The sequence below is a fragment of the Opisthocomus hoazin genome, chromosome 3, assembly GCF_030867145.1.
Source record: "Opisthocomus hoazin isolate bOpiHoa1 chromosome 3, bOpiHoa1.hap1, whole genome shotgun sequence".
Classification (NCBI taxonomy): Eukaryota; Metazoa; Chordata; class Aves; order Opisthocomiformes; family Opisthocomidae; genus Opisthocomus; species Opisthocomus hoazin.
Window position 1 is genome coordinate 40,803,660 of NC_134416.1, and position 27,230 is coordinate 40,830,889.

The 27,230-nt window shown below is 39.9% G+C and overlaps 1 protein-coding gene across 5 annotated transcripts in view; it reads right to left on the reverse strand.

Moving 5' to 3' along the window:
- SGK3 (serum/glucocorticoid regulated kinase family member 3) overlaps window positions 1–27,230 on the reverse strand; it is a 63,209-nt gene that overhangs the window by 10,862 nt on the left and 25,117 nt on the right. For 3 of the 5 annotated variants that reach the window (XR_012763430.1, XM_075416052.1, XM_075416054.1), the window contains exons 2-8: window positions 18,715–18,920; window positions 13,800–13,883; window positions 11,794–11,866; window positions 8,917–8,992; window positions 4,156–4,243; window positions 2,123–2,172; window positions 722–779 (exon numbers count right to left, since the gene is read on the reverse strand). Coding sequence is in view for 4 of the 5 variants with exons in the window: in XM_075416052.1 (XP_075272167.1) it covers window positions 722–779; window positions 2,123–2,172; window positions 4,156–4,243; window positions 8,917–8,992; window positions 11,794–11,866; window positions 13,800–13,883; window positions 18,715–18,792 (507 nt within the window). In the remaining variant the exon portion in view is untranslated. Of the gene's footprint in view, window positions 1–721; window positions 780–2,122; window positions 2,173–4,155; window positions 4,244–8,916; window positions 8,993–11,793; window positions 11,867–13,799; window positions 13,884–18,714; window positions 18,921–26,020; window positions 26,192–27,230 lie in introns of those variants that run through there. The other 2 variants (XM_075416053.1, XM_075416055.1) reach the window with 2 other exon arrangements.

Genomic DNA, 27,230 nt, shown 5'->3' on the forward strand with positions numbered 1-27,230 from the left:
TTTTCCTAATTTCAGCATAACTGGAAAGTATTTGTGCTATTTTTTCATAATAAAGTTTCTTTGCTTTTAATATAGTCAATCAGCAACATAATTACCAATACAGTGAGCTTACAGTTCTGTAAAATCTGTCATGATACTGATATAATGAAAGCCTGAATTATAACATTTACTTTCCAGGACCTGCAGAATGTCTATCAAGATCAATTTCAGCTGGTTTTGTAAGTTTTAAAGATAATTTAATGGAAAACAACAACTTGAAAAATAACCCAGAGATTTGTGTCTTTGTAGAGTATCAATACTTCAATGCACTTTTCAACAGGGCTGTTGCTCACACTGCTCCATAGAATTACAGGTTTGACAAAATACTCCATGCCAACAAAGGGAAACGCATGATTTGTGCGGCAGCTGCTGCATAAGCACAGGGGTACCTCCCTTCCTCTCTGGGGGAAACGGAGGATCCCTATTGCTCTTAACGAGAAAGGGAAACACTCCCTTTTCTTACTCCCAACAAGTGACCGAGGCAGTCAACTGCCACACCAGGGAAAAGATGGCAGGGCTATAAAGCAGCAGCAACAGGGATCCAATGTGACAGTTTATATGCCACCCTAGACTGACACCACTTCCAAAACCTCTGGCCAAGGCTCTAGACAACAGTCACTATGCACAAGACACCAGCTGGCATCCTTGCACCAGGATAAGACACAGCAATAAGAAAGCTCACCTTGCCAAAGCTGCCTTTCCCAATAACTTTCAGGAAATCAAAGTCTGTTGGTTTAGCACTGAAAGATATTTAGGAAGGAGACAGGTCATCTGGGTAGAAATTACAAGCTTTACAGCTGTACAGCAGTCTAGTGTAGCACTTGAGTTGTAATGTGAGAAGAATGGTCTGTTAGCACCCTCCTTTATTCATTCTACCCAACACCTAGCACCCTCCCTTACTCTTCATTCTAACCAACACCTAGACTTCTGCAGACCTTCCCTCGGAGACAACAACTCCTCTTCATTCTGCAATTCCATTTCCCTCCAAGGAAAGTGTTCAAGCTGCATCCTTTGAGTTATTTTATTTTCTAAGTTTAAGATGTAAAGGAGGAGCAAGACTGTTCTTTTATTCTCCATGGTCCAGTTTCTTGTTTTCCCCGACTTCTCCTGGAGCTTGTTTCTCATTTCCAGAGGGTCAAATGGATTCTCAAGCTTACACAAGGGAAGGACGGACCAAGTTTACTATCTATTCTCTCTTTGCTTATCCCATCCTTCCCTCCATCCATTCCTTTCTCATTTTAAACTACAGCGAGAGGGAGGCCCTAACACCTTCCTCTTCTGTGTGTGTACATATGAACTCACTCTCAGTTTTTCCACTTCCCACACCACCACTCCTTTCAGTTATTTCCCAGCATTCCCTCATTTTTTCCTAAATACAATGCAGAGGTATTTTTGTCAGCAAAACAATTATCCATGTTTCAAATTCCAAAACAACAGTTACATCACCATACATCTCTCCATTTAGTGCCCCTGAAGGGAAGTACTCTTAAATTTCATTTCTTACTGCAATCTATTAAGCATTTCCTCTGTTAGCCCAGAAGTAACCCGTGAGGAAAGCAAAACCAAAAAAGCAGCCATCTCCTAGATGAGAAAAGCACAGATTCACACAGAACTGAGAACAGAAACTCTACAGACAACATCAGAGAAGCAAGTTATGACCGCAGTAACCAGGTTTGCAGCATCAACGAGGCAAGCTGCTCCTTTGCCATGCATTAAAACAAACTTGTTTTCAGAAACTGTTCACATTCTTAACAGTAGTGGGACCACTCCCAAGACAGAGAGGTCATCTTTGCTATACCATCCTTAAGTAAAAGCATAGCAGACTAACAAAATGTGAAGGTGAAAAGGAAAAAATTATTTAAAAGTGGTTGTTTATGTAGCACAGGATTCGATGTCTTGCTTCCTCTGGAGCAGTGCAAAAATCAACAAATAAAGGCGTATATCCAAAGAACTTTTCATACTATTAACAATTACATTCAGTCTAATTCTTCGGGTTTTAAAATTAATTTTAATAAAATTTCACTAATATAAAAATTTTACATTAAATTGAATTACATTTTAATTCAATTAAACTGAAACCTACTGAGGATTTCCAGATGGTCCCAAGTTGATATTCTGTGAGGTAGAGTTTAACTGTTGGGAGAGACAAAGAGGTTTATTTTTAAATGTTTTTTTTTAATTCTCTCTTATATTTCAACCAATATTCACTTCAAAATACTCTACTGATCTGCTGAATCTATACCTTCACACTTGTTACATTAGATTTTGAGAGAGGTCTAACATCCAGATTGGGAACTTTGTAAATTGAAATATCTGGCCATCATCACCTTGTCACAAATTATTTCTACACACATCATGTGGAAGGATCAAGGTAGGTAATAAATGTGTCCAGACACAGAGGACAAGATTAGGAACAAAAATTTAAGAGCATTTCAACAAACAACTTGTTTCTCATCCAGAACTTCACACTTTCTGTATTTGCTCTAGGAAAGCATTTTCTACCTTTTATTCTAAATTTTCCAACATCTTATGAATAAAGTAATTTTAAACCCACAGTTTATGCAAGAGTAATTAATGAAAGACACAATGCTTTTTAGAAAATCAAAAGTGAACACTCTCCTTGCCCCAGAAAAAACATTGCAAACCTTTTCATTAAAGGTTAACTAACTCAGTTCCAGGAATGACCAATACATACCCAGAGAGAATTTGTAAATTACAGGGAGAGAAGGAAGCCACTGTCATTTAGGTAATTTTCTCCATTTTGTTTTTGATTTAAAAAAAAAAAAAAAAAAAGGAGTGTTTGTACTCTCATTGTGGTTTTGGACTTTATCAGAGAAGGATAAATGGCATGCAAATACAAGTTACTTGGGGACAGGCTAGCGGGCATCACAAAACCAGTACTCCTACAGAAGCAGAGAATGGCCTGAGAGCAGCGCTGGATGCTACTATTCACTAATAGGAGCCAATCACACAACAGTACTGGACAGTTTTTAAAAAAAAGCTACTACATAAGTTTTAAGATTTTTTTTTCCTCGAGGGCTTGTTTTTGTTCCTTATTCTTCAGCTTCATCACTTAGAGAAACTATGGGAAGGTGAATTTTCTATCAAAAAGCATTGTCCAGGCCATTAGCTCTCTTCTCATTTTGGAATTTGTTGTGGCACGACATGTCATTAATTATCCACAGAAGGTTTAGATCATTCCATGTCACTTAGAATACCATTCAAAGGAGGAGGAAACTGGTATTTTAAATTAGAATTTTGCTGCATGCTCACAGTGCGCTGTCAAGCACTTAAAAAAAAATTTAATAAAAAAAAAAATAGGCAGCAAAGACTGGCATCTCTGGAAGTGAAACTTTCAGAAAACACTAAATCTGCTGTGAATCACACACAAACCAAAACGACAACTCTTAATCTTTAACAAGGGCTGAATAAGAAGAGAAGTACTAAGATCACATCTGTATGCCAAGAAGTAAGCCACAGAGAAAACAAGCTTAAATATAGCACTTCTGCCTTCCTAGAAATACTCCTTTTTTCAAACAGTACTGTTTCTGGAGGCTGTAAACTAATTTTCAGAGAATCCATCTAGGTATGTAGTGGCTTTTGTGCCAAAAGATGATTCAGGCTTCACAGTGTTATATGTGAAATGAAATAAAATCTATCTCTTCTCCTGAGTGGCTTCTGGAAAGACTGCATTTTTTGGTGCCTCAACCCACCCCCGGATTATATTTCTCCCCCTGTTTACAAAAAAAAAAAAAACAACAACATACAAGCAAAAAAAAAGACAATTAAACATTCAATCTCCCCTGCTTCTTGCCAGATTTCTTAAGAAGAATCTTTGAAGAGACTGCAAAAACTGTGACAGCTAAGCTATGATTAAAGCTGTGTTTCTTTAACCCGCATAGCAAGTGGGGAAGAGGCAATACAAAGCTAGAATCACTTTTACCCCTCTCTGCAGTTCACATCTGACAGAAAAAAATCTTAAGGCCCACAGTGGAACACATTTGCTTAAAAGAGCATGGAGGGTATTTATTGTGAATCCAACCAGTAATTAATATACCTAAGATTGTCCTCAAGTAGCTAAAAATGTAGAAGATTGTTCTACTTCTGTTTTATTACCTTCCGATTGCTCCTTTCATCTTCATCTTCAGATGGATCCGACTGGTGTTTTGGGTTATCCATCTGAAGAAATGCTCTGACATCTGGGCTAGAAACAGTTAACTTCATTAGCACACTGATAATCTGCATCATTTTCAGTCATAACCACAGGATTAAACAGCAGTCTACAAAGGAGTTAGTCATCACAAAGTTTTACATTTAAATTCTGGTAATTAAGGACTGTGTACAAGAAATAATTTTATAGCAACATAATTCAACTGCTGAATGTGTTATATACAATACATAAAATCTTCCACTTGCAAAAACCTGACACGTTGAAGTATACGTATGTGAAGACTGCGTAAGGAAATGCTCTGCAGAACTGCATTAAAAGGCAATTACTAGAAGAAAGAACACTGTCCAAAGCATGAGTTCTAACTGGCTAGCAACCACCAGGAAACCAACTTTCTTTCAAAAAACTTAAGACTTGAAAGCCAATTTCAGTTTTCCAAAATTAATGAAATAGTCCAACACAATACAGAATGAAATACATAGTCTATATTCCAAAGAGAGATGCATGCCCCAAAAGGTACATGGTAGTGAATGTCCCCGTTCGCTTTAAAGCGGAAGATGGTGATTTTGTATTCAGAATGCATTCTAGCTGGGCACTGACAAGACAACGTGCTGCAGGACACAAACGCTATCCTTCAGGAGCCGGCAAGAGAGAGTACAAGCTTTGCACAGCACCTCAAGTAGATATATTTTAACTTCAGCATTGGTTTCTAGCTTCTGTCTTCGTGGGGGCTGAGGGAAGAAGACTGCGAGACAGGATGGAAAAAGAATTCTGAGAAACCTGCTCACGGGAAGCAAGGCTTACCCACCAGTAAGTTCAAAAGAACGTGAAGTCTTTCTTAACGACAGCACACTGAGGAGTAAAGGATAATGTAACACAAGTGAGGCAAAATTAATTCCTGAACAAATGGGTATCACATATAGCCTATGCGTCACTTGAAGAGATGACTTGAATCTTTCAAGTTCCTTCAGTTCGTGGAAAGGCAAGCTGCTTATCAAGGAAGAAATCTTACCTAAATTTCAGAGATAAAGCTCTCTGAGAAGGTCTCAGGGCAGCCACTGATAGGAAACTCTGCATGAGTCGTTCAGCACAAGAAAAGCGCCAACTTACTATGGAGCTGCTCTTTTATCTTATCCCTAGTATATATAAAATAGGGTAGTTTTAGATAAGCAGCAGATATACTTGCTTTGCTATTTTCAATCCATTTCACCCTCTGCACTTACGTAAAAAAGTAAGAGATGAGCTGTTTCTGACATTTCTCCAGCTCCTGTATTTCAGATTAGCATTACTGAACTTAATTCATGTCCTATGCTATCCGAGGCTCCCAGTTTCCATCACTTAGATTCTGTATTCCTGAACCCTCTTTGAAATCTGTTTCAGTTATCTTCTGCCTTTCAGGCTGAAAATACAGCAACAAGACTGGTCACACAATTTCCCACCATCATTTCAGTTTAATTCTTCCTGTCCTATACGAACTCCAAATTCTGATCTATTTCAGGGTCTGTCTCGTATCCCAAGTTCCACGCAGACAAAAATCACTGTGTTTTGAATACTGTAGTAATATTGGCTCATGATGCAACAATTTAGGTTTCAGAATCTTTGAATATCATAATATCAAGAATAAAAAGCTATGGTTAATGCTTTTCACCAGACAGAACAACAAAACCGGACCTTAATTACTTTTCTGCATTCATTAATTATTCTGGACAACTGGCTGATTAAATGGAGCATGTTGTAATACATCTCAAACAGTTACCATAGTAACTTTCTCCATGACTGAATTCACAGCAGAAAAAAAAAAAACCCAACCCATTCACAGTGAAAGGCTGCTGTACAGTTACAGAGTATTCAACAGCCTTCATAATATATGGCAACCAGAGGCGTAACTGATCCATGTTACATTGTTCACACCTGTAATTTTAAAAGCACTGCAAAGAAGTAGTGATTAAAAAAGTTTAATGTACAAATTTCTTAGCCAAGATTCCAGTACGTTATGCAAAATGCTCTATAGATTGGTAGCACTTCTATGCTATAGTAGCCTACATGTATTAACTCATGTATTTTAAAATACACTTTAACTATTCCTAAAATAGCCTCACATATCAAATTAAAAGGATCAAGAAAACAGCTGAAAAAGGGATGCTCCATATACTTTGTACATATACTACCAGCAAAAGTTATTTTTGTCTAGATTTTTATGATCGACAGGATAAATTTAGTTTATGGATTATGTCGGAAATCCACAAAGGGGTGCCAAGTTCTGCCTAAATACAGTTCCTTACTTATTCTGAATTATCATTCCCACAGAAACATACGAAGCCACAAAAAGATTCTGGACACAGACACAAATATGAACAAGTCAAAAGTGTTACACGATTTTTGAAGCAAAATGGTAAAATTAACTGCCAGTGACAGAATCTTAACGTTTAAGACACTTTATTTAAATAATGGTGCCCAGCTCCTCCTCCTTCTCTACACACATTTAAAAAAAAAAAGTAATACACTGCTGTCTTTCTTACACAAAGCAAAGGCTCAAAAAGCCGTAACGTACAGCAAGATTTTAAAAGAGCACAACTAATGTAATGCAAGGTTTGCTTTCACCAGCATGGACTGCAAGATCTTACAATCCAGGGGTTTCACATTCATTTTTCATCAGACTCCGAAACCAGAAAAATCTAGTCACTCTGATTTTCTTCTAGGGAACAAATGCAAAGCCCCACTTCTCAGTTAAAGAACTGATAACTCATTTCCCCGTAGAGGTTACAGGGTATTGTCATCCTTGAGTTTTTCAAGTACTATGCAAATTTTCTTATTTTCATGAAGGAGCTACTTTGCTTGAATCCCAATGTGTAATAGAGAATTCATTAAATGTGCAATGTAGTTAAATAGTCCATTCTCATTTTCAGAGGGAGCTACTTCGGACTATTTAAAAATAACCACATTACATCTTTAATGAATTCTCTATTATACATTGGGATTCAAGCAGATTTTCTCTGGATATGTTCTGACAGACAATTAAATGCATTACATTTTCAGTGAAGACCTACATTTGAGGGGGTAAGCAGCTCTGTTTCAATAGTTGCTCAGTAATTTAGGGGGCCTCACAGTGCTCACAAGTAACAAACTCCCAGCTCAGTTAGCAAGGGGGACACATTGATCAGATCTCTATCCCTTCTGACATTTTTTTTGCAACAATTGCATTCTATCCATGAGAGCAAGTTCCCTATCAAATAGTTAGCTGAGTACATGCAGCTTGAAGCTAGTCCACTTAACTCCCAATTCAGTCTAAGCCAATGATCCATCTCACCCCGCATTCCACCTGACAGCGATTGCAGGAAAATCCTTATCAACCATTACAGGGTCTCTCTAATCACTCTAACAGCCTTTAAGTTTTTGTTGGGTTTATTATTGAGCAGAAAGGGCTGGCCTTGATAAAATATTCAACAAACACATCCGACCCAAGAACAAAGTCCACTGAAGGGGGGGAGAGGAAGAAAAAAAAAAAAAAAGAACACAGTGCTGCATGTTTTGGAGAATAATGTAAACATTACCATCTTGGACACACTGACATTTGTGCCTTTCAATTCAGATGTGCCTTGCTTTCGAGAAATGAGGACATCATCATGAACCATCCGTAAGCTTTTAGTGAAATGGTTTTCCTAGGTAGGACTTAAAAATATGACATCCTGGTACTGGTTTTAGTGCTTAAAAAGATGTAGTGGAAGGTGGACTTCCTTAAAGTTCTGTGAGAATGCATAACCCTCTAAGTCTTCCTTGTACATTACTAACTTTATGCAAGTTATTGTACCTAATATCAAATTTCACTAGCACATTAAAGCAAAACAGTCTAAGAAACCAAGGATCTGGACTATCTGTGAAGACTCAGACACAACATATTCCTTCGGTAGTTTCTAGCAGATTTTACAAAAAAACCCCAAAGCAACCAAGGTCATGAAGTTTTGGTATTTCTTCACTAATAACGTTCCCTGGCACACAGAAAAGGTGACAGATTATGTAATTATTATTACGATTTGTTGCAATGGGGCACTACAAAAAAAAAAATCACTCCACAAAAAGAAAGTACTGTGCTTTCTATTTTTTCCCCAGAGAAGAACACCTATGACCACAAACCTCACAGTGTTTGTTCTACTGGGAAACTATTCCACCACAAAGACTTTGTTTTGAAATTTTTTCCACTTACAACAAGGAAGTACACATAAAATGCTCCTTTTAGCCAAAAAAGAAAGGAAGTACATATTTCAGGTTAACAGGACATTAAATAGTTCATCTGTTGTGGGGGGAAAAAAAAAATCTGACTGCAAACTGCAGCAATATTCTGCTAAGACTTTTTTTTACCTGTGGGAAACTGGCAGTAGCAAGTGACAGCAGAGTTCTCAAACAGTAAAGCCATTGGCAAAACAAACACCTGCCCTACAGCAACACAGTTTACACTGGAATCTGCACCCCTTGAATTAAGATCAGTTAATTGCTTACAAGCTTATTTGTAGATCAGTTTTCAGAAAACAAAAGCATTTTTATACTGTTCATCAGTCTGTAGATTTTTCCTGAAGGAACAAACGGGCGTATTCAAGTTTACTTATTATACTTAACAGCACTGAAAAGATAAAATACATTTTCTGGTTAAATTCTGTATTTGACATCTCATGTCTTCTAAATAGTCCTTATAAAATAGAAATGAAACTACTTACTGGTTGCATAGCTCTGGCTGTCTAACTAAATTTTGAATAAATTCATTCAGTCCTGCTCTTCTCTGTTTAATAAAATCTGGAAAAAAAAAAAAGAAAGGTTTATTAGAATGATCAGTCAGCTTGAGAAAAAGACTTATTTTCAAACTTAAGGGTTTTTAGGACTTTAACATCAGTAAAAGAGAGACTGGTTCACAACTGGTTCAGAACAGGATTGTTTCTACATATGAAAATCACAAGCTTAAAACATTCAGCTGAGGTGACAGAACAAATTTCAGTTTCTCTGCAACACCACTTGAAAATGCAGAAAGCCAGGTAGATTAAAAGTGCACTGAAGTGCTTCAAGAACAGTGTGTAATCACAGTGGGCTAACCTGTGCAGCCTTTGTTGCAGGGGTGAGCCCTCCAGGACCTGATTCCGCTCAAAAAAGCCCCACAGGCAAAGCTAGACATCAGTTGCAGAAGTCAAGTTTTTACACAACAGTCCCACTGAAGAGCATATTTCCATAACATATGTGTGGCAGTGGGAAAGTTGCACAGCTCATCCAACCAGCAGGCACTCAGATGTAACCATTAAAGACAACCAAATAAAATGCCTTTCTTTTTGTTTTGGACATCATCTCTTAACATATATAAAAAAACAAGGTCCTCAGAATCTGCACCCTCATCCAAGGCTTAAGACACGTAACTTTTCTTTAGCAATATAGAAAGATATACATGAGATTTGAAATAGAAAGAGACCTCTAACATGAAATAAAGTGCTACTCATATCAACAATAATTTGTATGGAAAAAAGAATATTTAACTTGTGTATTAACTTTTAAGGTATTCCAGTGACTGTCACATATAGACTATGGACAATTATTAAAATTTTAATTCAAAAGTAAAATTTCCATTGAAAGCTATATTTCAAATATTAAGAAAAATGTTCGTATTGTTTCAGGGATATAATTCCTCAGCCCTTTATAGGATATTTAATAATCCCTGATGTCCAACAGCAAGGCCAATTTGCATAAAGATGTTACAGGAGTCACCAACATCAGCAGTGTCAGCATGGCATATGCACAATGCCATCAGGCACTGTAAGCCTACAGAGCTACCCGTGTTGCTGAAGATGAAACACCTGCGTCACGTCAGCTCAGATGTATGCTGTAATTTTCTAGTTCTGTTTTCTGACTGGTTTCTATGATTTCCCTCTGCCCCATTCCTGAAGTTAAAACAAGACTAATTTTGAAATAACCTAAATGACAATAAGAATGGAGCATTTAGATGTCAATGTATGACACTATTTTTGGTAGATTCGGGGAAACGGGATATACAAGTTTCACTATACTGCACTTCAATGCAATAGTACAATGCTGCATACCCAAGCATGGATTGACAGAAGTAAAATACTTTTTCAACATTTGTAAAATATGCGACTTATTTCAGAAGTCGGTAGAAACATTACATCAAAGCTTCAATAAATCAGTGTTAAGATAAAGAACTATTTAAATGAGCATCGTGGCTCCGTCCCCACCCTGTCCACCAGCAAGAAACATGTTGAGAACTATTTAGTTTCTCATACTTCAAGGATTTCAGCATAGTTCATGGAAACGTAAAACAAGTCTGAGAACTTTATTTTACATATAGAGTTTTAATAAAGTTTTAGGGTTGTTTTTTCCCCCCCATTTAAACCCCAGTTTCCTAAATTTGACTCCAAGAAAGCCACCTGTACATTTGGCTGTACAGCAGACCAGACTGCATGACACTACCACATGTTCAGCCAGCTCTGAAAACCCCAAGGTCGGACAAAAAGCAAGAAACCAAAACGAAAACAAGAAGTCCCTGTAGACACAATACATGTAGAACTTCTGGCAATCCTTTACACCTTCTTCAGCAGAGGACATCAGATCTTGGATACTTGCATCTGATTATTTTAATAAAAAATAAAAGGGAGTTTCACATCGGGATCCAGATGACTAACTGTAACTGCCAAAAATTAATTTGTTTTAAAGAACTCTAAAAAACACAAACCAACACATGCCAAGAGTTCAACACCTTTGAATCCATTTGTTCTTCAGCAAAGCAGAAAATGAAATTGAAACAGGTGCAGGAGGAGGTGAAACTACAAACAGCCTGATCACATCAGCCAGCCAGGGGAGGCTGGGAGGTTCCCAATGTCCACCAGGAAAACCCTTAAGTAAAAATGGCCTGAATTAAGGGTATAAACACACAGAGCAAAGGCCTGGCCATCCCATTTGCTTTCTCATTTATTCATCGGTGGTGCCACCTAGGTTAATTCAATGCACTTTGCAAGTGATTTTCCATTAGTACTGTGACATGGGCAGAACAAGATTAATTGGGACCTATCACTGCTAACTGGATCACATCATGTTCACACCAGACAGGCTTTTTAAAGTGGAACAACAACAGGAAAAGATTAATTTTCATCTAAACTGTATGAGGAAGCACATTTACAGATACATAGTTCAAAAGCCTTCAAAGGTAAATCCTTTAGTTATTTCATTTTTCAGATGGGAGGAATTTACTAGGCATATGTTTAGAACAGTCTGGGGTTTGGCTTCTGCTTTTATAGAAGAGAGATTACACCTGACGGTTCAGAATCTCTCACAATCCTGAACACGGGAGGGTTGGGAGGAGCCACAGCCTTCAGTGCAAGAGACGCACTGGGCCACTAGGCAATACTTCTGTGCATGATCACAAGGTAGAATACATGCCTACGCTAGCTCCTGTTCTTGACTGAAGCATGACTAAACTTTGGTTTAGTCACTGCTTTGAGGACTGGCGTAAAACTCATCTAAGATAGCTTCTTGTAGGGTGGAATAGATCAATTTTCATATAACAAAACTGACAAAATGAGTAACAGATGATAACTTACCAGGATCAAAATTATCTCCGAATATCCTTTTAGCTGGAATCTTCAGGTTCATGGTAGGAAACTGCTTCTTAAGCTGAAAATCAAACACATACAATTGGGTTGTGCTTAGACATCAAAATACCTAGAAATAACTGCATTTTGTTCTTTTTCTGACGAACAGTTTGAACATCTGATTATTAGTAATTCTGCTCTCCTCTGCCATCTTCTCCACTCACACACTTGGGGGAAAAAAAAACCACAAAACAACCTGTACTTGTTTGCACCAGTCATATCCTTTTGAATTCAAAGGCCATCTCAGTTTAGAAAGCTATGGACTATTGCAGGTATCTTCTGCAATACTGCCAGAATGATTTGCTACTTGCCCCAGATGAAAAAGCGTAGGCTAGAATTTCAGTGTTGGTTTTATTGTCCTCTTTACTTCCTTCCTCCATCAATTCTCTATCTCTCTTGGGTTTGTTTTTTTTCTTGCTTGCTTGCATAGTAGTATATGCCTAAGGTTTAAGATGGGTTGGGGATACAGACCTCTGGGTTTGTGCAAACAACATTCTTAAACCTTTAGAAACCACAGGCGGTCTACCCCCAAGCCAAAATTGTAAATAAATGAACAGCCTGTTTTATGATGCTGCATTTGATAATCCGCTTATCTTCTACACTTGATAAACTGACCACAAGATTGTATACAACATCACTGAATTAATCAAAAAAACCTGACATGAGCCATGACTTGATTACATTTGCTTCACCTTCAAGCGCTCCAGAAGAGCCATGTTACTCTCATTCTCTTTAAGAGAATAATTTTCTAATACAGTAGCTCGCAATTCTTCTTTCCTTAGAAACATCAGTATCACTTCCGGTTAAAAGCAAAAGTTCTTTTTGTTGTGCTATACTGTATGAATTACACTGAATGGAAAGTGGACTAAATGTCCTCCTGGTTACGCTCCCTTCAGCACAGCAACGCGAATCTGAATGGCAAGAGAATGTGGCAAAGGGAACAGCATCACCAACACTCACTCTGCAGGTATTGAAAAGGGAATGCTTTGTTTTCACATTGCTTGCAAGTCTATCCCAAGATGCAGGCAAAGCACAGCACGGTGTATCCAGGCTGACTTCAGCTCAGACCTTGTAAGACAGCTCCAAGCTCACTGCCTGTATTTGTATACAACTGCCACACACAAACCCACGTACAGCGAGACAGAAGGGTGAAACGTCTCACTAGTCCCAGAGGGGCAATGAGAGGGAAATGGATGCACAGATAAACAGCTGGTAATCTTTTCTTATGGGGATCACAGAGGAATTATGTCTTCGTTTGTTAAAGCAAAAATTCACAACTCACTAAAACAAAGAACTTCACGAAAATGATTTCTTCACTAAAATGGAGAACTGGAGAAAAGTATGGACACAGGACACACAACAGACTGCACATCTGAGCAAGTATTTGCCCCACTTGCCCACTATGTAAAATGGGTAAAGTCCTCTTCTAGCGATGAACCCAAGACATTCATACTTAGTTGCTGAAGAGGCCTATTTTATTTGGACCACTGCCACAAAATTTGGCTATGAAACTGCAGGTAAGAATTACCATGACCAACTTACCAGAGTTTATATTAAGAAACAAGGATTTGTTCACTGCTTTCACTACTTCAAAGTAAAACACTCATTTTAAGAGAAATTTAGCTATCTAGGTGTTTTAAGTTTTGCAGTGATTCTACCACCAAAAACAAATGCACACTTCAGATGTTTTGACAATCAGTAAACTGGAAGTTTCTCTCCTTACACTACAATCCCAAGCAACAACAAAAAAGTGACAAATAAGTGGATGTTGAGTTTGAAATTTAAACAAACCAATGTTTAAAAAACCCACCCTGTCATTTTCTTTAAACAGGCTCCTATGGTTATTGAATGTTGACTCAAACTCCTCAAGAGGAAATTCACTCAAACCATAACACTGCAAACAAGTGTTACTCTGTGCCATTTTGGCATGATTTCATAGCTTGCCTTTTGCTTACCGTATTGTAGAGTTTATCAAACTCTGCATACCGTCTGAAGACAAACCATTCATTTCTGCCAACTGAGACCAACACTTTGTAAACCTGTAGTAACAAAGAAAGTTATTGCCAACAGCAAAGTTTAACAAAACCTCCCAGGTTTAATACTGTGGTGGAAATAAGGGCAGGTTGTTAAATGTATTGTGTAAACATATTTGTTGAGCTGTATATTTCTTACAGCTAAGTCACATAAACATCAACACAAATGATTAAAAGGACAATTAGAGGAGTCTGGTATTATACAGATTTTTTTTTTAAATACCAGGTAAGCAAAAAAATAACACCAAAGCTGATCTAATGGAGCTTCATAAATCAGTTCATATCGAACAAGAATACCTAGCCATCAGACAGTAGTCTATAAACATTTGCTATGAAATTTGTAAACAACTTGATAATTCACCACAAAGACTAATATTAAGGAAGCACAGCATTTGAACACTGAAGATTGCCTTCAACAAAACCTAAAGAGAAAGCACATATGGAAGGCAGTTATAAAAGTAACTGTTCCTTGCAATGTCTTGAATACATACTACAGTCAGGATCCTGGCAGATGGCTGGGGACTTAAGACACACTTGTTCAATGGGGAAAAAATGTTGTTGTGGCTGCAATACAGTGCATATTATATAATACCATAGCACTGGGATCAAGGGAAGCGTAGCCTGAACCTGCTGCACAGTTCTGGCCATTCAAATCCCATAGCAGCAGTGGACTCCAGTAACTAGACAGACTGTCAGTCCCTGGCTTCATAAATCTGGCTGACAGCTGAGTGTCCAGCAGGCTTCTCCTGTCTCTTACGCAACTAGCTGACCTCCTTCTCCACCCTCTTGTACTTCCAGAAGGAGCCCAGCTGTTCATTCAGGGGAGAGGATGGGCACAGCAAGGAAATGAGTGCAGAAGGTTCCTAATTCCTGATGTAGAAAACTGGACCAAGACCCCAATTTCCCTTCTCTCCCACAACAGCAGCTTACCTCTCTAATTCCCTCAGTGGAAGTGGCAGTCACCACCATCAGTTCCTCAGCATGAATGCATATCTCACACTACATTAACTGCTCAGACAAGCTGCTCTCAGTCTTCCCTGTGGAACACAGGAGGCTGGACAGAAGCATCCAGCAGGATGCTGATGAGACTCTTCTTAGAAAACTAGCTTTCCCTCATACTGCTAATCAAGTGTTAGCACTTGATAAAACCTAGCTACACACCCTGTAGAGCCTCCCTAGACTGTAAACATCAAAAACTTCAGCTGCCAAGAAGCTGTCCTCCTGAACTAGGTATCTTACACAGCAATCAAGCCCTGCAAATAATGTTCACACACCATCTTCACCCCCCATGATGGCATGGCAAATCAATGCCAACAAGCTTAAGCAGCAGGCCATGCAAAATGTCCTTAATTAGCAGGGCAAAATGCATAGACTGCAAAGTCCACAGGCAAGCCTAACTGGGGATACAAGATGATATTCGCTTCCTTGGCAACCTCAAAACTGAAACAGTTTTGTTCTCAGAGTAGCTAGCTGTAGAACAATGACACAGTCAACATTTTTGACACGAGAGAGCACACAAAACCATACAAGGTCATCCAGTTCACATCATCACCGAAGCTCTTGCATATCAAATAAAGGAAAAACTGCAAGTTCAACAGTTATGGAAGCACTGAATGCTAAGAACACATATGATGTCTACAAAGAGTTTGGTAAAACTCCCGAAACATAACATGTCTTTGGGCTGTATTACTACTCTCAGCTACACCTATGCAATGATTTAGAGATGTGCAATACCTGTTTTCTAGATAGGTGGGGGGAGGAATCTAGCCTTACTTAAACAGTAACATTTTAAAATCTAACTACTCAACCAAAACTAGTCCTAGAAAACTCCTAAAACACAGATAAGCAGCATCTACACCTTGTGGTATGTGGATAAATAACACAAAGCTTTGAGAAAGGAAAAAGGAAGAAAAACAGAATTCCTGAAAACTTCACAATCATCACCATAACTATCTACCCAGATACAGACAGGATAGAGTCCAGTTATTTCTGGATGTGATAGATATCTTCACAAAAGAAGTTACTGAAATGAAAAGGCTTCAAACTCTGTTTTGGTAGCTCATGCACCTGGATTAAATATTCAATTTGTATTAAATAAAGAAAAGTAAAAAGGTAGGCTATTTTCCAATTTCAAGAGAGCAAGCATTGAGAAAATAAGGAAACTATTTATTAAGTGTCAACAAAATTAAAAAAACAACTCCACAATTTCCACAGGGCTGGAGATTAGTATTACACATCACAGGTCTGAGACAAAGCTTCCAGATTTAATCGGACAAACAGTGGCCTTGAAAGAGATTTCTTAACAAGCCTGTATATGACGGGGGTGTGAAGGGAGATAAGAACACGTCAGAAGAGAAAATTAATCCTTGGACATCAAATAGAATGGGGATAAAGGCAAGAAATACAAAACAAAGCTATTTAGCAAAACAGGCAAAAGAACGGCCTGCTATGCAGCAAGGACAGAATAGCAATTAATATAGCCTAGATATGGTCCAAAACAAGCAAGTATTGTGCTTTTTTTATGAGGTAAGTGAATGCTGAATCTTCAGAAAAAAGGCATGACAGTGAACTAGAGTGGATACATAGAGGCTGATTACCAGGAATTAACTGGAAGCAAAAACGCTTGCCTGACAGAATGCCCGAAAACATAAAACATTAAATTATTTGTCAAGAAAAAAAAACTGGTAGTAAATATATCAAATGTATGCAGTATTTAACTAAAAAATCAAATATTCAATAAAAGATTATGAAAATGCTCAGGAGGAACAAAGAGTTCCTTTCCAAAGATAAAACTGAAAAGCTTGACTTATTTATCACAATGAGGACTGCACACAGACATGATTATTTTTAAAAATGCTTCATCAGGGCAAGCGTGAGGGGAAAAAGAAGAGCTATAAAAGCTAAGCTGCACATACTTGCCTTGTTTCCATGCCAGCTTTAAGTGAGCCACTGTAAGGTTTGAGCTGGAATTCATAGTTTCTATTCAGACTAGTAAAATTCTAGAATAATCTCAGAAGCAGTAGTGACATATACTGTAAGCAACAGTAAAGTGAAGATTATACAAAACAGCCACATGAAGTCTTTCCCAGCCTTTGTCATTTTAACCTTTCCTTTTATCCTAAGGTTCTTACCGCTCTTCATTGAAATAGCACTAACACTGCAATCAGAAACAGACAGCTACACCTACCACAAAATTTTTAAGAATGGTTTCCCCCCCGCACCCCTCTCATTCCCCACTAAAAGCAGTACTGACAGGCTCCAGTCATTACAACACAGCTACAAAAGAGAAGACACAGTAAAGGCACTGACAGGCACGTGCTGGAATTCACAGTTCCCACCATCAAGTTTAGTATGACCCTCACTTCTGTTACCAAATCCTAAAACGTATGCGATAATACTCAAAAGCTTGGTTGTGAAAAGCAGTTCTTGTCAAGCTGCTAATTATTCCTTGATGCAGAAAGCAGAAGCTGCCAAGACAAAGCGTACCTCCACACAGTGCAAGCTGGGCTCGATTCCTCTCCTCCACCCAGTCCCCCGTTTCTGAAGATTCCTACTCTTGCTTGTGCAGCTTTCTAAAGGGCACATCCAAAGAAAGTGCCTTTAAGCTGCTAAGGTTGTGAGACAGATCTTCAGGTAAAATGACCTGGAAATCACAACGCTAGCATGCACCACAATGTACCCCACTGGCACATTTTAACATCAGAACTGCCAGCACTGAGGCAATAAAACCAACCCGTTTTGCTCAAGTTTACACTTCTTATAAAGTTTTTACTGCTCAGCTGAGTTTCACATGCACACAGCAGTTTCAAGTATTAGTAAAATTCTCGTTCCCTTTACCAGCACACTCCTTCCTCAAATTATATCTGGATACACTTGTAGAATCAAACAGCATTATTATTCTCTGAGGAAGAGAGGTGAAGAGAAGACACTTGTAACACAAAGTCAATCTTTGTTTTGTTGTATTCTTCAGACAGCAATTCAGTCTAAGGGTGTTTGCACTGCACATCTGAAGAGTGACTAATTCACTCAAAAAAGCTTAGAGGAAGTTGCACAAGAGCAATGAAACAGTTTGAGCTTCTTAGAGGAAGTATGACGCTGTCTTTATATCTTAGCATACATATAAGCAAAACAAAAATCCATACCACACTACTTTCTTTGCACTGCATACTGGAAAATAGTTTCCCCACAGAATGGGAAGACTTTTACTTCCAGAAAGCAAGTCAAACTGGGAGGCCAAGAAAGGAAGAGGGGGGTGAATGACAAGGAGTGGAAACGGGAACAGTACAGGAAAAAACTCACGGGCATTAGAGTGAGAAAACAGGAAAGACGACAGAAAAACAGGCCTTTCAAAAATTTGAGTTTTTTATATTTTTTTTCTCTTACACAAAAACTTCTAAAAGTATAATAGGATATTTGTGAAAAAATGGCCATTTAAAAACAAAACACCAAGCAAAACCGAACTTCACTCCTTTACAAAATAAATGTTTTCGTGAAAAGTGATGTAGGATGCCAAATCTTCATCTGCTTTGGTACCAAAACGTTATCCCTGCATTTAGACACTTACGTTTTTTATATGAGAAAATAGTGCTATTTGGGGGTAAAAATACCAGAAATTTGTAAAGCCAAATTCTTTTTGCAGAAAGCACCACAGTTACACATTGTAAAACATTCACAACTTCTCACACTGGACTATGGCCAGTACTCACAAGAGCAAGTGAACGTATTTCCATAAACCTGTTAAAAATAATTTCAAGCTACTAGTTAAAAAAAAAGTAGCACTTCTAAGCACTAATAGCCTATGCATTTACCTATAGTGCTTACACTCCTACGTACTTACAGTGAATCTTTTTTTCTTCTCTCTGTGTTCATCAGAGCTGGGAATGCTAACACTTGGGCAGCTTTCTTTGAGATCCATTGTATGTGTTCTTTTGACAAATTTGTTAAAGGACCCTGCTTCAGGTGTTGCAATCAGAAGATATCTTCAATGGTATTGATCCAAGATACTCAGCTTTTCTTGAAAAAATGTGAATTCCATCATGTAATCTTAAAGCAAACAGAAAAGGAAAATTAAGTACAGGAACATTTAACTTGCAGTGCTAAAACCTGTGTGACAGGAACTTCTCCTGGCAGGAAATGCACTTTACTATGCACATATACAGCCACAATCATTATGGTTTTGCAAACTGTTTCAGGCTTGTGGTCCTTTGTTGTTTCACTGAAATCATTCACATTCTCTAAGGACACAAAAGCACCCTAAAAAGTCACTGAATTGTGTAGACATACTAGAAACAGATTTACTATAGACAACACTTTGAAGGAACAAAGATAGAGCATGGAGAAATAATTAAAGATGACAACCTGGTATCACACATCTGAGAAAAGCCACTAACACGTACATGAGTCTGTACCAGAGGGCATTTCAGATTTGCCAGAACAGGCTCAGTGTATTTAATTATCACATCAGAGATGAAAGACGACATGAGAAAAAATAATTTTTCATGTGAATTTTAGAGAGGGACACAGGTAACATCATGTCTGCCTGACTATTTCCCTGCTCTGCCCTCCCTTCCCCCACACATGGTATACTTTGTGTTCAGCAGAACAGAACAGTTGCCCGTTCCTTTAGTAGAACGGTTAGCTTCCTTGAAGAACTTGAGAAGGGCACAAGAGAAGAGCAGTTAAAGCCCTCAAAAAGGCAGAAAGCTTAGTATGAGGTAGATGCCTCTTCACTCAGAGGGACAGTATTCTCCACACCTGCCCTGAGCACAAGCCAGTCATTTACTGGACCCTACTGCAAACAACAGGAACTTCAGCACTGCCTAAGAGCAGTCGAAATTACTGCTACTGCATGGCCACCTGCAGCATTTCAGTGAATGCAACTCAGCTTTCAGAACACTCTGTGTCTGACCAACTTACAAACACGGGAAAAATTTTTTAGAAAGAGGAGATCTCAGTTCTCTTCAAAACATCCAGAGGAAAAAGGAGCGCCCAGTTCAACATCTAACCCTGTTTTCTTAAAACAGGGAAGTATAAAAATGAACTATATATTTCAAATCATAAATTTCCAAAAAGCACAAACTAATCCAATGCAATTCTGCTATTAGAGAGACACCCATATTTACGTTGGCACGAAGGCCGAAGTCCCTGTAATGCAGTGGAAAGATTTGCTCTTGATACCCAACTAGTCTCAGTCAGTCAGCTGACTATTTTTCTTGTTCCCAAAATCCTAATCGCCTCTCCTGTTCAAACTTCACGTTATCATTCCTCCTGTAGCCATTAAAAATTAAGTAATTTTCAAAGACCTATCTGGTGACTTTAAACAAAAAGGAGTGTTTGAAACCACTGTAATCACAGCTAAGCAATAGATCATCCATACTGCAACATATTCACAGAATTCTTTTTTGTTACATCTGCATTCACCTTAATTTGATTGTTCTCCACTGATTAGGTGATGACAGGGTTGAGGCAAGGTTAAGCTTCCCCCAGCCTTTATTTGACTATAACACATCTCATCCAAGCCAGTCTCACAGACCTTGAGTTTCAAATTTGTTTCTCTTTTCCTCCAGCAAGCCCCTGTTAAAAGCTTTAGTACAACGAGGCACAGTTCCCATTTTCCACAATTTTATACCAGCATGGGATTAAGACTGTTCTTCACCTATTGCCACACACTAAAAGGAAGACTTAAAGGTTAACTGTGCTCTTCTCCATCATGAGAGCTCCACTAAAACAGTCAACAGGCACCACTTCCAGTAAGTGTTTCACTAAGCTCAGACTTTACTAAGCACTTAGGTCAATCTTTAGCCACTTGAGGTCCAGCGCCAAGAACTGAGCACAAGTCTCTGTATTTATCCGTCTTCCTGCTCATCACAGAAAAACCAGCTTTAAAACGGATTAGGTGTTCCCTGACTAGTATCACACATCGTCTTTCTCCTCTTGTAAACTGACATTCATTACAAAGCTTCCTAACACGCTTGCACTCATTCTCATAATACAGGCCATACTTCTCTCTCATACCTTTCATTTTTTTATTCTTGGTGTCACAGTTTTAAACACCAATACAGGAGCAGTATGGATTAAAAGCTGTAGTCCAAAGGGTATCACTTGGAAGACTGAGTTTTATTCCAGATCTGAATTTGAAAGATCAATGGAAAACAAAAGGAGGAAGTGTCACCCAGATTAAATCAGGAAAAGTTTATTCATCTTACTCAGGAGAAGAAGAATAAATCATCTGAGAAGCTGAAACTGCAATATTTGGATTTCTTTCTTTAAACTGCCTGGAAGATCACTGACTGTGATTATTTTCTTTCCCTGAGGCATCTCCTCTGAGTTGTGCCTGGGTCACCAACACTAAGCTGAACTGACAAACTTGGAAGAAAAGCGTTATCAGTTTCCCACTAAGCTCCAGAGGAGCTTTCTTTCAATTTCTATTTGCCACAAGCACTCTTGAGAGCTTCTTGTATCTGAACTGTAGGTCTGACACTAGAAATAGGGATAGATTTGCCTTAATCTTTGCCATGCTGTAGTTTAGGAACACAGCTGTAGTTTTAATTGCAGGTAAAACCACTAATACTGTGGTAACTACATGACATACTAATGAAGGGCAAACAGTAGAGACGTATTTTCATCAACAACTTCAAAAATGCAAACTGCAGTGTCTTGAGGGTTGCCAGATACAAGTGAATTTAACAGTCAGTCAGCTAAGTCTCTGCCCCTGGTTATAGCTTCTCCTGTAACTAAGAACACATATCCCCTGGCCTCAACTTTTAAAACAGGCAGAAAGGAGAAGCAACTTTAGAAAACCAGGCAGCAAAATAAATAGCCCCTAAATCATACTCGAGCACTAATGAAAGAACACGTGGATAACACAAGACAGGTTCACACAGAGACCAGCGCTGTCCAGAAACAACTAAAACTTTGAAGTTGCTACAGTATCTAGGCCTGGAACAGGGCAAGGCACAGACAACTGCATTAGAGGAGGACAGAAGTCACCCAGCCTCCTGGCAAAGTTTCAAGCCTGTTAACAGCTACACTGTACATTCTCTCCACAGCGACTGTCAAAAACCAAGCAGTGTTTTCACTGTTTCCTGCAGGAAGCCACAACAATGTCAAATTTCAGGCTGACCCTTACCTCTTAAGTTAAGAGCATGGCGATAACAGAACCCTGATGCTACATAGATCTACTACACCCATAAATGAAGAATTTTCTGAATGCCTTACAATAAAGTATTTTGTGCAACCCCATAACAGCTACACGCAACAGGCAAACATCACATAGTTTAGTGATACATGACAACCTCTTTTCACTCCTTTCCACATAAGCTAGGCTCAAACTGTATTAGAAGAGGCTTCTGAAGTTTAATCAGATTGTTTTATTCTGCACTGAAACATTTTCTTTTCTTTTTTTTTAAATGACAACAGCCTGAAGATTATACCACTGTACAACCAAAGTCCCTTGTTCTGGGTGCTTATGAGTCACCCTCTGCCAAGAATGTTCAATACCAGATTAGGAAGCTGTGTACTCACCTGCTGCCTCTCTAGCTGCAGCCAAATTCTCTTAAATGCCTCTATGGCCAGTGCAAATCAGCTACCATACCCACTCCAAACCTTTGAGTAACACAAGGAAAGCAGAGACAAGAACAGTCAAAAAACCCAAACGACAGCCTCCCTGCAAGCACGCTTGGAAGAATCACCAGGACCCACGCTCACCCCCTGGAACAGAACAACTATTTCCCTATACAATTAATTATCTACCCAGAAAGACTTACTCTAGGACTGAGCCACCAGTAAAACCAGCTGCTGAAAATCCCACCTGAGTGTGATTCCAATCATAGAAGGAACCTGTGTATAGACAGAGCAAGATACAGGTGACAGTCCTATTATTTGCTATAAATGTTACTCTATTTCCTTTTACTTTAGAGAAAGTATCATCTTTGGCATACTTTTCATCACTTCCTCAGTCTTCACCACAAATATCCCGATAATGACTGAACATATCCCTGGACATTATGCAATCTTTGAGAAAGCCCAGAAAGTTAACTTTTTCTCAATCGCTGTATGGTGAAATAGTGTCCCACTTTGTCACCAGACAAGCAGCTGACACACAGGAAACGGGAGACAAGATATTCAGAACCCAGTGCAACAGAAATACAGGCTGAGGAGAGCCAGGGACTGTACGAGAAGTCACATGCTTCAGAAAGAGTCAAAAGCAAAACACAGATTGCTAATCTGTAAAGAGAGATGGATGGCCAGAAGCTGTTGAGTAACTTTGGTTCTGAAGAAAACAGGTTTCACGTAGGTCATCCTTTTAAATACCATATACGTTTGATCTTTAATACGAGAACACCAAACACAAGCACAGACCTCGAAATGTTCCAGCTGAAGAAAAAGGAGAGCACTAACCAAAACACTGTGGACAAGCCTTGGCTTATCTCCACATTCCCTTCTAACTACAATTTGAGAGGAGAACTGAGAATTCAGCTACTGGTATAAAGGAAAAAGCCTACTCCCTGTTTACACACCCACTCACTACCTTGCATTTTTTAAGATCTCTAGTAGCACCACTACGGAAAGCAAACCACTACTCTGCAGCAATGTGGGCAAAGTCCAAGTCAACTGATTCTTTCTACTTGTAGAAAAGGATAGTAGGTAAAGTGAAAACTCAACCAAGAGAAAGAAATAAGTAACTCCTCTTTTTCTGTCTCTATCAAACTTACTTTGGACAAGTCAGGCAAACACTTACTTCCTGCAATTCTGCTGCACCCAAAAACATCCCTTCTGCCCCACCTCCAGAAAAATACTCTAACTGGCACATAACAAGATTGGTGGCTTGGACTGGATCTATTTTCATTCATGTTTATTACACGACAGAACACAGGTTCTTTGCTGTAGTAAGCAAACCCCGAGTAATAAAATGGGTCTAAAGAACAAATACTGCAAATAAAAGGTAGCTGTCTTTTAATCCTGAACATCGGTCCATAATAATTTCATCTTTAGCCTGTGTCCATAGTATCTGGAAAGGTCATTATGTGCCTCAGCTGGTGTGACTTACACAAACAGCCGAGCGCATTAAAAAAAGAAAAAAATCAAGTTTGCGTTACACTTGCTACCTGCACATTTCTTGGCATGCTTCCTCAGCCCTCCTACATACCAAGACCAATCAAAGTCAAATGTAAATGCCTAAGGATAGCACAGATCAAAAGTTGTAACAGCAGCACGGTGAGCTGCTTTCAAGAGGTCTTAGACAGCTGATACCAGCCGCTTGCAACATGGCTAGTTCTACGTAAGAGGGCAGTCAGACTTCAGTACACTAAGCAAACAATCCCAGCCTCATTTTGCCCCTCTTGATGAAGATTAAGAAAGAGAACCCCAAATTTCAATTCCAGATATATTGCCCATTTTTTACATGGCCTGCAACAAAAGGCACCAACTGTTCTGTTTCACTACATAAACACAGAATTCTGATTGATTTAACACTAATGTTATTGCCAACACATAGAACATAAAGTTACTGCATTTTATGTACCGTAATCGGCATAAGGGTAAAATCCATACTACAGAATATGTCTGGATTTCAAAATAATGAAGTATGTAAATCCAAGCTACAGTTCACCATCCAGAAAACACTTTTGAAGTCTGTGCTCTACAGAATTCACAGCTGCCTATAACCATAAAACTGTTGGATAATGAAAAGGCAACAACTTAAATATTGGCACACAAAAGGCATGTAAGAGAAAGGGCCTTCAGCAATATCCAAACCACAGGCCCAGTTCACCACCACTTGATTCCTCATGTTACATCATTGCAACTACAGCTAGTATTTCATGCCCATTCTTTAAGGACAGTTTACAAACCCCTTCAGCTAAGAGCATACACTGACCTCTCACATATTTCAGTGCGGCAGAGACCACAAGGTGTTTCAATTCTGTAAGGATTCAGAGCACAGTTGTTTATACATGTATAACAGAATTTGGTGCAATAATGTCAGATGTGGTGAGGCTGTAATTTACAATCAAAGGTAAGAGTTAAGGATGGAAAGCAATTTTAACACAATTCGTCATCACCATGTAACCACTAGGGACTACTTCTTCAGCTTTGAAACTGTCAAGCTTGTTAAAACAACCAGTACTTCTCATTGAGATGTGCAACCTAAACATGCTGTATTTCTGACCTAAATGAGTATCTCAAAATATCTTTTAAGAAACAGGCCAGTTTTTTAGCTTTAAGTTACTAGAAATACCATGCATGGAGACTAACCTGACTACATTAACAGTGAACTTTCCAAAATGCTTTCCAAAATCTAATAAAACTTCTTCCTGAAATCTAAATCTTAAAAGCCTTCAGGAAAACACTCCTCCATACACACTTTCCTTTTTTATCATGAGTCCATATTACAGTCATTGAAGAGATGACATACAGGTGAAGACTGGAAAAAAAAAATCGTAATTGTATTTAGACACTGAGTCTGAAACACCACTAACATTAAAAGAACTCAAAATGGAATAACAGCAGCCTTTAAAAACACAGATTCATTCTGCTTAAGCCTATAAATACACCGAATACATGACTGGAAGGAGTTACCAAAAAATCCTTAGCCACAAGAATACTGCAGCAAGTGATACTCACAGAAGTCTTCAGTGCCAAGTAACTGGAAGAACCATAACGGCACTGAAGCGCATTTCATTTCCACGCAGAAATGTTAGCACCAGCACAAAAACCTATCTTCAGTTTAAAGGGGAATAAGAAACGCATGTTCCATACTACAAAAACACTGCGCAGTTAGAAGCAGACACTTACATGTTTAAGAGCTGCTAGAGGAGGAAAATTCACATAATTATGGAAAAAAGGACGAGCTGTCAAAATAGCTTTAGCCTCAATACTTGACAATTGCCTTTTAATTAACCTCCACAAAATTAAACCCCTCGAGGGTACCCGAATCCCTGCAGGACAGCGCTGCCTAAAAAGCTTTCGCCTTGTCCAGGACACCACCTCAGCGGTGCTCCCCTTCGGGTTCGCCGCGCTCTGCCCGAGCACCGGCTCCGGGCAGGTAACGCCCCGGGGCACGGCCCCCCGCCTAACGGACCCCCCCCGCCTAACGGACCCGCACCCGCCCACCGCGCAGCTCGGCAGCGAACCCCGCTGCTCACCTTCGCCCCCACGACCGCTCCCCGGCTGGCAGCCAGTGACGGGTCTCTCACGTCCCCAGCCCGGCGGTGCCCGCCGCTCCCCCGGAACCCCGCCGGCCAACGCACACGCGGCCCCACCGGCCGCAGAACGGCGGAAGGCGGCTCCGCCTCGGAGAGGAGCCCTGCGCCGGCGGGGCGGGGCAGGGCAGGGCAGGGCAGGGCAGGGCCCGGCGCCGCGCCGCGCCTCGCCTCAGCGCGCCGGGCGGCAGCCTCCCTCCCCCCCCTCCCTCCCCCGCCCCCGCACGCACCCCGCACGTGCGGCCGCCGCTGAGGGGGGGACGTTCACCGCCAGTCACCCCTCTCCGGAGCCAGCGCCCGCCCCCGCGGCGCCAGGCTGCGGCCCGCGCCAGGCTGCCCGCCCGCCCGCGCAGCCCTCCCCTCCCCTCCGGCCGGACGCCTGCCCCGCCGCCACCCCCGGGCCGGAGGCGAGGCTTTCTCCCTCACCTCCTTTTTTAACAAAACTTTTTTTTTTTAAACTCCAAGTTCCCGCTTCTCCCTGTCCCCGCCACTAGGTTCAAGTGTGTGCCCCCCCCCCGCCAGCCCCCGGGGATGGTCCCGCTTCTCCTGGGCAGTTCCCCACAGACACGCCAGATGCCACTCTGATAATTATTAAAAAAAAAAAAAAAATTGCGCGCAAGAGGGGCACAATTAACTCTTCCGTGCGTTTAGGGGTGTCCACAGTCCTCTGGCAAGGCCGCCATGAAACCAGCTGGCTGCTGGAATGGCAGCTGTATGTGCAGAAGGAAGAACGCAGAAAAATGAGACACGTCTGTATCACGTCTAGCACTATTCAGGGAATCATTTCTGCACCCTCTGAAATCAGAGGGTGAGTTTCAATGCCCCAGTTAAAATTCAGCTAGACCTTTTAAAAACAAGTGTAACCTGCTATGTTTTTCCTGAGCAGATTGAGGCCATAACACAGTTATAAAAATACAAATTCCAGAAAAAAAAAAACCCCAACCTCTTTCAATGGCAGTATTACTCTTTATTTTGTTAACTGGATCTGAAAGTGCAGGACAGCCAGGCATTAGCGTGGGTTGTGTTTAACAGCACAGACTACCGCACCCGTTAAGTTAAAACCTCGTGTTTATTGAGGATCTGCTGTGGTCTCTGAACAGGTATGTTCATCATTCAGACAAGGCTTAGGAGTCGAAGAATATCTAATGCAAAC